General features: G+C 36.4%; 1 protein-coding gene across 1 annotated transcript in view; it reads right to left on the bottom strand.

Moving 5' to 3' along the window:
• Positions 1 to 856: 856 nt before the first annotated feature.
• LOC120530651 (intelectin-like) overlaps positions 857 to 16380 on the bottom strand; it is a 28892-nt gene continuing 13368 nt past the window's right edge. The window contains exons 5-7 of the mRNA XM_039755073.1: positions 14992 to 15112; positions 6406 to 6509; positions 857 to 1009 (exon numbers count right to left, since the gene is read on the bottom strand). Of these exons, the coding sequence (XP_039611007.1) occupies positions 857 to 1009; positions 6406 to 6509; positions 14992 to 15112 (378 nt within the window). The remainder of the gene's footprint in view (positions 1010 to 6405; positions 6510 to 14991; positions 15113 to 16380) is intronic.

Here is a 16380-nt window from a genome sequence, read left to right as displayed (position 1 = left end):
TAATCACTTTGGTTTCTTGTGGATAGCAAGTTAAACAGAGAATTCCTGTCCAGAAGCATTTGAGTTTATACATTTGTATGGGCTATTAAGGGTATGTTTAGATTACAGCTAAAAGTGACTCAGTTTCGTTTATTGGCTTATATTTTATTCAGTTGTTTAAATTAATTTTCCAAGTGATTCATATCCAGCATTTTTTATTTTCCTGTCTTGTGTACTTGGCCATCTGACCATAGCATCAGACTTTTTATAACAATTAAGAGATTTAAGAAATGAGTTTATCAATATAATCAGTAAGACTTTACCATTTCTATTACTTATGTATGTATTTGCATTTATTTACTTGTTTGTTGGTTTATTTATTATTTGTAATTGTTATTTTTTAACTTCTTGCAAAGTACTTTGTGCTCCAAGTTTTATTTGAAAAACATGCTATAGCAATAACTGTTGTTGCTGGTATCAGTGTACACGTCTGGGCATTGGGAGCATGTGTGGCACTGCTCCTCATCTTCCAGCAGTTGACTTTGTTGTGCCAAACTTAAATAAATAGTAAATGTATTTGTTAAAACGTTCACAAAATGTCCCTTTTTAAGGATGAAAATGTTGTATCACTTTAAACCCCTTAATTACTTTCAGAGGATGCTTCGTGTAATTTAGGGTTACCCATCTTGTATTTGGAGTTAAAGTTACTTCTAACTGTATCAAGGCACTCCTTGAACATTTTAACTTAATGCTTTTCATTTTATTTGAGTCAAACAAAAGTACAGTATTTGTATAATATCAAAGTACCACAAAATTTGAATGCATATGCTCCATGTTTTATTTCATTAAATTTCAAGATCTGAGATCTAAATATAGCTCAGCGATAGAACAACAGCACAGCTGACTCTGTTATTGTTTTGGTTGCACTCCATTCTTTGTGTGTTCCATAACCACTCCAGTCCCAACCTGCAAAGTCTCCACATTGCTTAGGGCTACCTTCAGGAAAGTACCCGGTACCACCAAAACAAACCTAGAACAGAAGAAAATAATACAAATTAGGACATTTATGTTTTGCATAAAGAAAGACTTCACAGAAAGGACAGGTATAATCACAAGTTATGTGTTACACATTATTGACGATATTGTTAATATAGCACAAAATTACAATTTTCAGTTAATTTTCATTGATAATGTATTGTACATTGTCAAAAAAAAATGTGTATGCATTAAATAGCTTAACTTTTTGGTAACTCTTTTGCTTATTACCCTGCATTAAGCTGGAAAAAATATAAAAAAAAAACATCAAAAGGATAACTGTGAAAGCTTACAAAAAATAATTGCATTAGCAATCAAAAGAATGAATAGTCAGCAGTACTAGTAGACACAACAATAACTCAGTTCTGTTTAATAGGTCTAGGTCTACATTACATTTCTAATTGTAATTAATTAAAACATCTTTAAGTTAGTGAAAAACTGAAATAATGCAGCCTATTGGGATGTAACAATATCCATCCATCCATCCATTATCCAACCCGCTATCTCCTAACTACAGGGTCATGGGGGTCTGCTGGAGCCAATTGCAGCCAACACAGGGCCAAAGGCAGGAAACAAACCCCGGGCAGGGTGCCAGTCCACCGCAGGATGTAACAACACAAAAACCTAAATTGTTAAATATAAATAAAGCTAAAAAGTTAAAGTGAATCAGCTATTACAACAGAAATCAAATATAATGTTCACTGGTACAGACTACCATTACCAAAGGGAAACAAATATTCAGAGAATGAGCTAATGGACAGCTAGATTTGCTAACAAATGTATCTTCTTAGGTGGAATCCGTGGGCAAAGGAATGAATTAAGAGGACAGTTGTGATACGATTTGTCCAGCATTGATCCTGCAAAGTAAGTTCTTAAAGGACAATGCCATAAGCTGAATTGTTGACAACAGTGTTCACACCATATCAGTAAGATGCTTAGCGCCAAACATTAAAAATTATGATGAATCTTGCCTGTTTGCTAATTATTAAATTATTTAATATATATAACATTTTCACCTTTGAGTCTAACAAATATTCCTAAGTGTTTTCCTTAAACCTGTCCTAACACACTCTATTAAATTGTTAATCTGGATAGCAGTACCCTTATTGACTACCAGGGGATGCTATCATTACAGTATAAGGTCACTGAAGACCCTGTTGAACAAGAGTACTCAGTTATGGCCCTTTAGGTCCACAATGGCTAAAAGTTTTTGTTCCAATCAGTTTTGCATTTAGATGCCTAACAGATAGGGAAACTCAGTATTTAATTATATGGCTTGTTAGTGCTGTATATTTTTTGTTTTCTAAGTATGTTATTCATGTATTTTGTGGTCTTTCCCTTCTGTTTCATTTATTTCAAAACATTGTATTAACACTGATACTTCATTATGCACGTATGCAGGTTTAAATGGAAGCACTTTAACTGGAGAGCCTGTGGTTCATTTGTCATTTGCACCACACTATTAAGTGATGGCAGGTTAAGAAAACAGGTAACAATTAGAACCTAAATTCAGCAGTTTAAAACTAAAATAGATAATTATGGATTCACAATTGTAACAAGTAAGTTAACTAAGACTAGGCCCCAAAATATTGCTTAATTAGTAAATAAATTGGTTCTAATGAAGGAACTGGTTAAAGGAGACTTCTGCTGTAGTTAATAATTTCAGTACTAGTGCACTGTTTGAGGTTTTCCAGGCCGATTGAGGGCAATGTGTTAGAATCCCACAAGAACACTGGGGAGGACAACGAATCTGGCCCTCTAAAGCAGTGTTTCTCAATCTTTCTGGTGCTGTAATCCACTTTTTCACTTGTAGGCGTCTTCACAACCCACCTATGGTTTGGAGTTGATTCCCCCTGGATGAACCCCGTGCGACTGTGTGAGCACTGGGGTTGCACCCATGATGAATTCAGCATGATTGTTCAATTCAGGATCTACTCGTGAGCCACCCACAACCCACTGTGTCACCTACTGTGAACCACTATCATTATAAACTATAGCAAGACAGCTCATTGCCCACTTTTGGTGCTACAAAAAACTGCTCTAAAGTACACTGCTGCAGTGAAGTTAATGTGCAGGAACGCTTGACACCTCCAGGAGTCCGTTTTTTTTTTAAAGTTCAATGATGCTTTATTTGTAACCAAAAAACAATACAATTATATAAATAATTGATAATAATCATTAAGGAATACAGCTTATAACAAATAAAACAAAAAAGACAAAGTCATGGATATTTAACTAATTTACATAAACAAACTAACATCATTTAATATTTCAAACGTTCTTTTAGCTTTCTTATTTTTAATATTGGAGTGGTATTAACATAAAATTCTATTGTTATTTTTAACAGACTAATGTTTGGTGTGGAATTCATCCATTTCATTTCATGAATATGGTAACTCCCCATAATCAATAACAAATTTTTATAAATAAAAACATATGACCCACATCTGGCCGACAAAAAATGAAAAGAAAAAAAGAAATCAAAGTCATTGAAAAATACCTGACAGTTTAGAGAAATTTGTTAAAAAAAAATATATATATATATATATATATATATATATATATATATATATATATATATATATATATATATATATATAAACATTTTGATTGATTAAACACATGCATACATCCCTCTAGGGATGACATAAAACACTATTATATATTCCTTGGGTGTGATGGGAAATAGAAAAGTTTTCATAAACTCTGTAGAAGACAATAAATATTCTCATTTAGTTATTGCCTTACAAGTAAAATATTATTATCCAACCAATTGGTCTATATTTACAACATATCTTTGTTATTCAAAATAATTCATGCATGTGTTTATAGAAATTTGATAAGAGGTATTTTGTTAGCATCAAAATTACATTTCAATAAAAACTCAATTTCCCCTTGGGATTAATAAAGTATCTATCTATCTATCTCTATCAGAAAGAGATATTCAGGCAGGTGAAAGGAATGTAGTGAAGGCCGCTACCAACTTTGACTACCTATGTTCCCAGTCCAAAGAGCAGAAAAACAGATCAAGATTATCACCTCCAACAGTCCTCAAGAAAGACCATGTTGTTTATGTGGTAAACTTGATTTACAATCATAACCCTAGCTATTGAGGGTAGAAAGCTGAAGCTGCCAATAGTCATCAGGATAATTATCTTGACCATGGCTATTTGTTGCTCCGGCATCCACATGAGTGCATTGAATAGAGTAAAAGATGATTTAGGAGTTGTATGTCTCTTTTCCTTTATTGGCAGTTACCATGGCGGCCTATAATAATGTCCCCCACTCCAACCCACCCTAGAATAGGGGTAGGCATCACTGTATCATATCACTCCAGGGCTGAAAGACAGTCCCACTTTGCAACAATTGTTTTTTCAGAAAATGATGTTTATTTTTCAGATGAAATTATACTCATAAAGACAATTATTAAGGATATTTATTATAGATTGGTGTACCTCCAAAGACAGTACAGTTTAATCTGACCAAGATTTGTCTTCCACTTTTAAAAGAAGCATTCAGCCTTTTGATGACAGGTCTCTCATCAGCCATGCATTAATTTTTTTCAATGGTAGGAGTAAAATTTAACTTACTTCTTTCTGACTGATCTTTACATATATCAGTTCTTAAATACTTTTTGATTCACTGGGATGTCACATATAAATTATGTATTATAATCTTTTAATGAAAAAACTTTACAGTTTTGAATATAAAGTGTTAGTTCTGACAGAGACAAAACACTGATACCTTGAAAATTATCAGTTTTTTTAAAATCAATATTGTTACAAATATATCTATCCTTCATAAAACCAGATTGTGGTTTATCAATGATCTAGTCTAAATGTTCTTACATTCTGCTAGTGAATATTATAGCAAATTTCTTTATTAAATAATAATGTAAAATTATGGGTCTCCGGTTTTGTCAAGTATCCTTAATGGGGTTGGGTAGCAGTGATATTAGTCCTTGCCTCATTGCAGGAAACAATTCCATGGTTTCAGTGGCTTCATTCTGTATAAGCAGAAGAAACTCCTCTACCATATCTTGAAAACATTTGTAAAATTCACTATTCTGACCATCATTACCTAAAGATTTATTATATTTAACTTTGTTGATACTGATTTTGATCTCTTCTATAGATAATTGTTTGTCACACAACTTATGATAATCAACATCTATGCTTCTTGCACTTTCTTTATTACTTTTTAGAAATGCATCAATATTAGCCTCAGATTGTAAGTAGTTGTATAAAGTTTCATAGAACTGAGTCACATATGAAGTAATTTCCATTATGCTATGTGTAATATTAGCTTTAATTCGTAGTTTATCTAAAAAATAAACTCTATGTTCCTTTTTTCTAATTTACGAAAGTATTTTGTATTTTTCTCTCCTTGTTTCATCCATTTTCCCCTTGATGTTATAAATGCTGCTTTAGCTTTATCTTCAAGTGTAACATTTTCTACTTTTCTTTGTGGGATTGTGGTAATTTCTACAGTTTTTAAAATAATTTTATCGTCTTTTATCTCTTTATATATAGATAATTACTTGCCTCCTTTAAAAGCCAGTTGTGTCATTTTTTATTTCATAAAGTACCAATATTTCCCAAATACATTATTTAATATGGCCTGTTCTTTACAACACTGGATAATAATTTTAAAATCTTCTATGAATTTTGTGTCCTTGAGAAGTTCTGTTTTAAATTTTCAATACTAGGAGAAGTTCAAATCCATACAATGCCAGAAACTGATGGTGTCAGCTTGGACCCTCGAAGGTTTCTGGGGCACAATATAAAATGGCCTTACATATTACTCAAATTCCCTTTACCTAATTTACCCCCTATGTCTCTGCTGAAATAAAAAGACTCTGTGATGGAGACTATATGTAAGTCTTAGCAACCTGTCAAACTGGATATAAGTTCAAAAAATGTGGGTAACCTATACATTATGTGGGGACTGAAGTGAACATCAAGGCAATAAGGTAAGATAATATTATTTAGTTCTTTACTTTATCTAAAAAATGGTATTGGACTTTTGAACCATTGATTTCAATTGAATAATCAACTTCATTTTTTACCTACTACTCACTATATATCACAAGTATGCCACTTAACTCTACATTGCCCTGCACTTGTAAAGAGCATTGTGTTTATTGCACGGGTAGGTGTGACTATAAAATACTCAGAAGGATCATTTATCAGTGGAATTCAGGCTGCCTAATATTTTAACTGTTTCTGAAAGTTAACTAGTTTCATTTCATTTTGAAATGTTTTTTTATTACTGCAGACACCTGGTGGATACAGTATGTCCTTAAAATATTCAACAGGAATTTGCTAACAGAAGTCCAACTAAAATTCAGCAAGTATGCAGTTTAACATTTGACCTTTGGATTGTACTCACATGTTCGGTGTGACACCCAATCACTTTTACTCCAGAACAGATTGCCAGAGCTGCTTGTTCAGTATTAAATGCTCTAAAAGTGACATAGCCAGGTTCTGTGCCAGCTGTTGAATTGCAAAAAAAAAAAAAATTAATCTGGTAATTCCCCATAATTTTTCAGCTGCACAACTGTGCAAGGTAAAAGGCAAATGCAGTCAACTGTATGTAAATATACCAAATGTAAAAACTTTAGAATTGCTTTATTACCACGTTTTGTGCTTGGTTTTATACATTTCACCTGTCATGAACATACTTGGTGTCTTCAAGAACTCATATGTTCTACTGTGGTAACTTAATGACTAACAAAATTTACTATTAATATTGAATGATTGTTAAGCATGTACATGAAAGTTGATGCAAAATCTACTCATTACTGAGAAAGGAATGAAATCCATACATGAGTACAGCTCTAGAATAAAATCCAAGTTCTATGAAGACAATTTCTCACAGTTTGATTTCAAATAGATGTTTTTCTTTCAGCAGACACTGACTGGAACTAAATTTTCTGTGTTTACCAGCATTGTCAAAGTGTTCTGATCTTCCTTACTACAATATGCTACACATGATAAAGACAGATTGACTGGCATTATTAGATTAGATACTTTGCTGGCAAAGTACCAGAGATAATGCATTACTGAACATAAATTTGGCATTTAATAGTACAGTGTTAAAGGGGTGCCCAGCAACATTCTGATCTTTCCTTCACCCTTTACAATCTCTTCCTAACTAGGTGCTTTTAACATGTTTATTCTTTTATTTTTATTTTTTAACCAACATTACAAAGATCATAAAAAATACTGCTGATCAAATAATTTATTCTTATAAGGAGCCCTTCCTCATATAAGCCCTATGTGCTATTCACAAACTACAAATAATCAATAAATTATTTCAAGCATTAAATTACATATAACTAAAACAATCACATTGCCCTGAAAAAACAAAATACATAATTCAGTCTGTACACAGAAATGTACACATATATTCTAACAAGCAATCAAAAATTATAGCTTAAGAATTCAACTGTTTTAGATCAGATGCCCCCCAAAGATCCACCACAGCCACTCTGCACACACATTTTTACTACAAATGTTGCCAATGTTTCTGCTACTATACTGGTCTTCTTCTTGATTTGACATTTCTTTATATTTCTGCAAGAGAATTATAGGTATTAACTCCATGTTGGTGCCTTTGTAGTGCTGCTGCCTAACATTTTCAAAATCCTGGGTTTGAAACTCAGCCAGGACGCTACATTTTCTTGTAAGTGTCTGTGTGAGATTTTGCCTGGGTATTCCTACATCTTAAAGATGTGCATATTACATTTTTCAGGTTCACTGATGACTCTAAACTGGTTCAGCTATTGGTATTAATGAATGTATCCTGTAATGAAATAGAACTCTGTCTAAAGTTGGTTTCAATATTTTGCCAAATGCTGCTGAAATACGTACTGTTACTTTGAGATTATGAGTGCATGTTAGAAGATAGATGAATAATCTAAACTGGTATCTCCTTGAGTAGGAAGTGCTTACAGATTTTCCTTTATTCTGAAAAGAGCCATTGTATTGTATTTCAGGGAAACTGAACTTGCATTAAAAACTCATGTGAGTGTCAGCTTTGTATTGAAGGAAGATTTAAAAAGCAATAAATTCAGTCAGGTAAATTATAGTACACGTAAGTAATATAATAAAAGTCGTTATGAACATGTACACCTGCTTATCCATGTAATTATCTATTAAGCCACTCATGTAGAAGCTGCTCAGTGCAAAATATCTTGCAAATACAAGCCAGGAGGTTCAGTTAACATTCACCTCATATAATAGAATGGGGAAAAAATGTGATTTTAGTGATTTCAACCATGATTGTTGGTGCCAGAGAGGCTGGATTGAGTGTTTCTGTAATCTTCTTAGATTTTAATGTACAACAATTTCTAAAGTTCAAAATGGTACAAAAAAACAACACCCAGTTATCAGCAGTTCTGTGGACTGAAACACATTTTTGATGAGAGAGGTCAGAGGAGAATGGCCAGACTGGTTTGAGTTGACAGAATGGCCACAGTACCTCAGATAACCAGTCTGTACAACTGTGGTGAGCATAAAAGCATCTCAGAATGCACAATATGTCAAACCTGGAGGGTCTACAACAGCAGAAAACCATGTTGGGTCCATTCCTGTCAGCCAAGAACATACCGCTGAGGCTGCAGCTAGCACAGACTCGCCAAAACTGGACAGCTGCAGATTGAAAGAACATAGCCTAATCAGATGAATCTCAATTTCTGTTGAGACACGCAGATGATAGGGTCAGAATTTGGTACCACAACATGAATCCTTGCACCAAAACTGCTTTGTGTCAACAGTCCAGTCTGGTGGTGAAATGGTGTGGGGGATGATTATTTGGTACACTGTATCCCAATCAATCATTGCCTGAAACCCATGGCCTATATTACTTTTTTTTGCTGACCATGGGCCATGATTTACGCATGTTCTGATGGCTACTTCCAGCATAATAATGCACCATGTAAAAAAAAAAAAATAGTTTCAAACTGGTTTCATGAACACGACAATGAGTTCATTGTTTTTCATTGGCCTTCCCTGTCACTGTATTGAAATGCAAAAGAACTCCATTGGGATGTGGTAGAACAGGAGATTTGTAGCATGAATGTGCAGCTGACAAATGCATGCACATGATACATATGCACCAGAACCTCAAAGGAATATTTCCAACATCATGTGGGATCCCTGTGATGTAGGTTAGGCTGTTTTGGAGCAAATGGGGGCCCTTGCCAGTGTTAGTATAGTTTTCCCAATAATTTGCTCAGTGAGTGTGGAAATCAGCTCTTGCTATATGTATACTGTAGTTTCTCTGTGTACAATGTAGTGCAATGTATTTCTTCAATTTTTTTAGACTTTACGAAACTAAGGAATAATGCTGTAGGTATAAAAATTTAAAAGTTTAGTACTTCTACCATGAAATTAATAATTTACTTTTCTGAAACTTTGTATTCAGTGTTACAGCTTGTGACAATTGGTGATGGAGTCATCTTGTACATCAAGCCTCATTTAGAAGTGGGTTTAACTGGCAAGTCAGGAAAAACTGATATTGCTTCTTGGAAGGAACTGGGGACACTGAGTCTGGATCTAGATCTAAGTAATGGATGTCTATTCAAGTAGTTGATACCAAAGAGTGGTTAAATACCTGTCATTAAGGTAAGCCTAACTTCTGTTGGAAGATCCTCCACCCTCAAGAAGGTAAGGCAAGATGTTACAATGGTTGTTCTCAGTGTAGGAAAGTGATTACCTTGGATGTGCATACTATGGGAATGTGTAGCCTCCTTAGCGTTACATTTTTTCTTTAAAAAGCATGTAAAAGGTGTTGCATTTTTTGGCTTGAAAAATGACATATTTATTACATCTCATCTTTCTACTGTAAAATGTGCAAAACACTAAAAGTACAAAGTCAGAAGTGTATAAAGTATAATCATGATACAAATAATGATAATAATAATAATAAAAATAATGGTAATACTGTATATACTGTCAAAATGTGTTGTTTGTGTGGCATATCTTGAAGCATGGTCAAAGACACAATCTAACATCACAGTCAGGGCAATAGTAGTGTGAGTCCTTGCAGATTTCCTTTCCAGAATGATCAGCTTTTAAACACCACATTGCACATGTGTGACTGACATGAGACTTCACTTTTGGATTCATCAGAATCACTTTCAATTTCACTGTCCGTTTCAATTTAACTGCCTGAGGACAGATTCACTTCGTCATCACTGCTCGTATCACTGTCAAGAGGTGCAACACCTAGGCTGCTGCTGAAAAATGTTTCTTATGAGATGCCATTATGAGGCTAGGAGAAGACGTGTCTGCACCATTGCCCAAGTAACACTCAAGCCTGTCACTTATACAACACACGCCTAGATCATTTCCCGAGCAATGCTAGGCATTAACACTATTGGCATTTTTATAGCCCAAGTAATCTTCAAGTCTAATGCTTACGTGAGATGCGTCTATACAGATGCCCAAGTGTCGCTCGGAACTAAAGCTTCTATCACTGTTTTACAGTGATGCTCGAGTCTAATACTAAGGAGGTTAATGGACCAGTTTGAAGAATCCCAAAATCAATCCAACATATCTTTCTAAAAAGAGGAAGTGATAGCAGAATCTGGTGAAGCTGTGCACATTGCTGTGGCTTAAATGCTGTTGTGTACACACAAAAAACAACGTATTAGCAAAATATAGGAGGAAAACTACTTTTATTGCCTGTTAATGAAAGTATGAAGAAAAACTCAGCCATGGGGGATGCACAAACCAGTGTGTTTCTTCGTGCTTGTCCCAAGCACAAATAAATGGGGACAGTTACATCAGGAAGGATATCTGGTAAAAAATTTTGCCAGATCAATTTGCAGACAATAATACAGATTTCCATACCAGATCATAGAAAGCCCAGGTTAACAACAGCCACCACCAGTAGTATTAGCCAACAGGGTGCTGGGGGAATTGAACTACTGATGGTTAAAGGAGAAGAGGAGGAAGTTGTGTCCAGAAGCAGGAGGAGAGGAGAGGAGAGGAGAGGAGGGAGGGATGAAGGGAGGGAAGGATAGTGGAACTGAGGGTAGGAAGTTTGAATGTTGGCGGTATTTTTTTTAATGGGAGATAGTTAGCCAAGATGATGGAGTGAAGTAAAGTTGATATTTTGTGAGTGTGAGAAATCAGATGGAAGGGGAGTAAGGCTAGGTGTATCAGAGGCAGGTTCAAATTCTACCATGGTGTGGATGGGAGAAGAAATGGGGTAGGGGTTATCCTGAAGGAACAGTATGCCAAGAGTGTTTTGGAGGTGAAAAGAGTGTTGTACAGAGTTCGGATTATGGAGCTTGAAAGTGTAATAATGTATGTTATTAGTGCATATGCCCTGCAAGTTGAGTGTGTAATGGATGAGAAAGACGATTTCTGGAGTGAGTTGGATGAAGTAGTGGAGAGTGTACCCAAGGTAGAGAGAATGGTGATTGGAGTGGATTTCAATGGACATGTTGGTGAAGGGAACAGAGGAGACGAGAAGGTGATGGGTAGGTATAGTGTCAAGGAGAGGAATGAAGAAGGTCAGGTGGTAGTGGATTTTTTGAAAAGGATGGACATGGCTCTGGTGAATAAGTATTTTTAAAAGAGGGAAAAACACAGGATGACGTACAAGAGTGGAGGAAGATGCACACAGGTAGATTATGTCCTGTGCAAGAAGGTCAGTCTGAAGGAGATTGGAGACTGCAAAGTGGTGGCACAGGATGAATCATAGTTAGGCAGCATAGGATGGTGGTCTGTAGAAGAAGATCAAGAAGACAAGGAGAGTGAGGGCAGAGCCAAGGATCAAATAGTGGAAGCTGAAAAGGAAGACTGTAAGGTGGAGATCAGGAAAAAGGTAAGACAGGTATTAGTTGGTAGTTAAGAGTTACCAGATAGCTGGGCAACTACAGCAGAAGTGGCAAGAAAGACAACAAGTGGGGTGCTTGGTCAGACATCTGGAAAGAGGAAGGAGGACCAAGAAACCTAGTGGTGTAATGGGGAAGTACAAGAGAATTTACATAGGAAGAGGGTGGCAAAAAAGAAGTGGGATAGTAAGAGAGATGAAGAAAGTAGACAGGAATACAAGGGGATAAGGCATGAGGTGAAGAGAGAGGTGGTGAAGGCTAAAGATAAGGTGCATGATGAATTATATGAGAGGTTGAACATTAAGGAGGGAGAAAAAGACCTGTATCAATTGGCTAGTCAAAGGGACTGAGCTGGGAAAGATGAGCAGCATGTTATGGTGATAAAGGATAATAATGGAAACAGGAGTGTGTGTTGAGCAGATGGAAAGAGTATTTCGAGAAGTTGATGGAGGAGGAGAATGAGAGAGCGAGAGAGTGAAGGTTGAATAATGTGGAGATAGTGAGCCCGGAAATGCAATGGATTAGGAAGGAGGAAGTAAGGACAGCTGTGAAGAGGATGAAGAATGGGAAGGCTGATGGTCCAGATGACATACTTGTAGAAGTAGCAGAGTGTTTAGGAGAGATAGCAGTGGAGTCTTTAACCAGATTGTTTAATCCAATGCTGAAAAGTGAGAGGATGCCTGAGGAGTGGAGCAGAAGTGTACTGGCACAGATCTTTAAGACTAAGGGTGATGTGCAGAACTGTAGTAACTACAGAGGGATAAAATCAGCCACAGCATGAAGTTATGGGAAAGAATAGTGGAACCTAAGTTAAGAAAGGAATGATGATTAGCAAGCAACAGTATGGTTTCATGCTGGGAAGGAGCACTAGAGATGCAATGCTTGATCTGAGGGTGTTGATGAAGAAGTATAGAGAAGCCCAAAAATAACTGCATTGTGTATTTGTGGACCTAGAAAATGTATTTGACAGGGTGGAAGGAGTGACGGACGCATTTAAGGTGGAGGTGGGATTACATCAGGGATCAGCTCTGAGCTTTTTCTTATTTGCGATGGTGATGGACAGATTGACAGAGAAGTTTAGACTGGACTCCCCGTGGACTATGACGTTTGCAGATGACATTGTGATCTGTAGCCAGCAGGTTGAGGAGGCCCTAGAGAGGTAGAGATATGCACTAGAGAAAAGAGGAAAGAAGATCAGTAGGATCAAGACAGAATACATGCGTGTGAAAGAAACGAAGGTCAGAGGAATGGTGAGGATGCAGGGAGTAGAGATGGCGAAGTTTAGATGAGTTAAAAATACTTTGGATCAACAGTACAGAGTAACAGCGAGTGTGGACGAGAGGTTTTAAAAGAGAGTGCAGGCAGGGTGGAGTGGGTGGAGAAGAGTGTCAGGAGTGATTTATAACGGACAGGTATCAGCAAGAAAAGGAAGGTCTATAAGACGGTAGTGAGACAGGCTATGTTATATAGAATGGAGATGGTGGCACTGACAAAAAGACAGGAGACAGAGCTGAAGGTGGCAGAGTTAAAGATGTTAAGATTTGCAGTGGGTATGATGAGGATGGACAGGATTAGGAACAAGTACATCAGCTCAGATTGAACGGTTTGGAGACAATGCCATAGAGGCAAAATTGTGTTGGTTTGGATATTTGCAGTGGAGAGATGCTGGGTATATTGGAAGAAGGATGCTAGGGATGCAGCTGCCAGGCGTTAAGGAAAAGATGAAGACCTAAGAGAAGGTTAATGGATGTGGTGAGAAAGGACATTCAGGTGGTGGGTGTGACTGAGCAAGATGCGAAGGACAGGAAGGTGTGGAAACAGGTGACCCACTTTGGCGACCCCTAACAGAATCAGCCAAAAGATGAAGAAGTACTGTAGTATTAAGAAAGCATTTCAATGGCAGGGGTTTACTTTTTTAAAATTAGGAAATTAGGATGGATTCTATTTATCAAAGAACTACACTCCACAGACTTCCTCAAAAAGTCACTGTCAGGATGCTAGAATGCATACATTGACTGAAAGCACAACAGCACTGGATTGATACCATACATCTCCAAATCTGAGCTCATGGTCCCTTTCCCCCTACAATTTTAAGTTTCGAGGTATAGGAGTTCAAATTTTTTGAGTAGACAAATGTATTAATTCATAAATTAATTAATTCATTCATCTACAGAGTAGTGGTAAAGAAAGATCTACATCCTCACACCAAGCTCTTCATTTGCTCAATATTCTCCATACTTATTTAAGGTTACAGTACTGATATTTTAAATTAATTCCTATGTACTAATGGCGCAATTGAGATTTCTTTGATAGGTTACAAGGCATCAAAGGTCTGACATACATTTCTGACTGAAAGGAATCATTTAAGGTGATTTCTAGCTAGAATGGCCCATGTATTTGATGGGGTATGTTTAACAGGAATTGTTCTGTGGTACAATGAAAAATTGCAAAAGGGTGGATACTTATAGGCACTCTGAGTTATTGTACCATGTTCTATTCAATGATTATGAAGTCATTTGATTTTCATTACATTTTTTCATGTATAAATTCTTAGCAATTCAATACAATAAACATAACGGCCACGGAAAATCACCACCATCCCCTCACATCCAGGCCACACCCCTTTTGAACTTTTTCCACCAGCCAGGCATTATAGATTAATATATGCCAAAACAAGCAGATATAAAAACAGTTTTTCCCACAGGCCATCAAGCTCACAAATGGTTAATTCAGCTTAATCAGGCTAGGTAACCTACTCCCCGGCCTCCTAGGGTCTTGTATTACTGTTTACATATTGTTAATACTTGTTTTGCAGTGTTTATTTCAGTATTTGAGTTGCACTCTGCACTTTGTATATATTTACATTCTGTCTTTTTTATGTCAGGTGCATGATTAACTGTTGTGTGTATGTCGATTATGCAATTTATACTTGGAGAGTCAACAAAATCGGAGACTAATTTCTTGTATAAATGCGATTATGATAAATTTGAAATGTAGACAAAATGTAATGGAATCACCTTATAACATACTTTAAACACGGTAATGTATTGTAATCATGTATTAGTGACATTCATTTTTACCTTTTCAATATGTTTCAAATTCTTATTAAATTAGCATATTCTTACCATATGTGCGGGGCCCATACATTTCTCTTAAATGTTTTGCATCCCCCTCATCGAAAACAATAGGAATAGAAGGCCCATTATCAGTTTTGCACACACCACCTTTGTATTTCAATGGAAAATGCTACAAAACACAAAACAAAAAATATCACATGAAGTATTAAGGAAAGGAAAATTGCTACCACTCAAATACACCTTTCTTCACATACATTTTACAAAACCATTTACATACAGTAGGTATAAATGGAATAAGATAAGCACATTTTTATATGTTATACAGTAGATACTCAGTATTTTGCATAGTTTTTCGTTTTTTCAAACCTGCTTTTTAAAATCCACTACCAATAGATGAGATTGACTGTCAGAACGCAATCACTATTAAATAAATATTACATGTACAGCAGTATAAACTATAATTGAAGAGAAAGTCCAACTTTAAATAATATAATCAGAAATTCAAGTTATGCATCAATTGTATTATTCTGCTTGACTGTCCTGAACTATAGTTTGACTTGCAGCACTGTGTCACTTGTTGGCCTAACTCAACAAATTTACCATATCCAAAAAAAAGGAAACAATGCCATGAAACATCACTAGAATTATGATTGCACTTCCTCATGGCAAATGGGCACTAGTAATGCAATAGGTGGGCAGTGAGGAACAATAGTTATTCCAATTTATTTATTAAAGATTGTTTTTTTGTAATTATTGCCAAGTGCTAAAAGTATATGACTCGGAGTCCTGTCACGTGCAAAAGTTCGCTGATGACACTGCTATTGTGGGCTGCATCAGGAGTGGGTAGGAGGAGGAGTACAGGAAACTAATCAAAGACTTTGTTAAATGGTGCGACTCAAACCACTTACATCTTAACACCAGCAAAACCAAGGAACTGGTGGTGGATTTTAGGAGGCCCAGGCCCCTCATGGACCCTGTGATCATCAGAGGTGACTGTGTGCAGAGGGTGCAGACCTATAAATATCTGGGAGTGCAGCTGGATGACAAATTGGACTGGACTGCCAATACTGATGCTCTATGTAAGAAAGGTCAGAGCAGACTATACTTTCTGAGAAGGTTGGCATCTTTCAAAATCTGCAGTAAGATGCTGCAGATGTTCTACCAGACGGTTGTGGCGAGTGCCCTCTTCTACGCGGTGGTGTTCTGGGGTGGCAGCATAAAGATGAAAGACGCCTCACGCCTGGACAAACTTGTTAAGAAGGCAGGCTCTATTGTAGGAGTAAAGTTGGACAGTTTAACATCTGTGGCAGAGCGACGGGCATTAAGCAAACTCCTATCAATTATGAATAATCCACTGCATCCACTGAACAGTGTCATTTCCAGGCAGAGGAGTAGCTTCAGTGACAGACTTTTATCACTGTCTTGCTCCACTGATAG

The sequence above is a fragment of the Polypterus senegalus genome, chromosome 6 (genome assembly GCF_016835505.1).
Source record: "Polypterus senegalus isolate Bchr_013 chromosome 6, ASM1683550v1, whole genome shotgun sequence".
NCBI classification, from domain to species: Eukaryota; Metazoa; Chordata; class Cladistia; order Polypteriformes; family Polypteridae; genus Polypterus; species Polypterus senegalus.
This window is presented reverse-complemented; position numbering and strand designations above follow the sequence as displayed.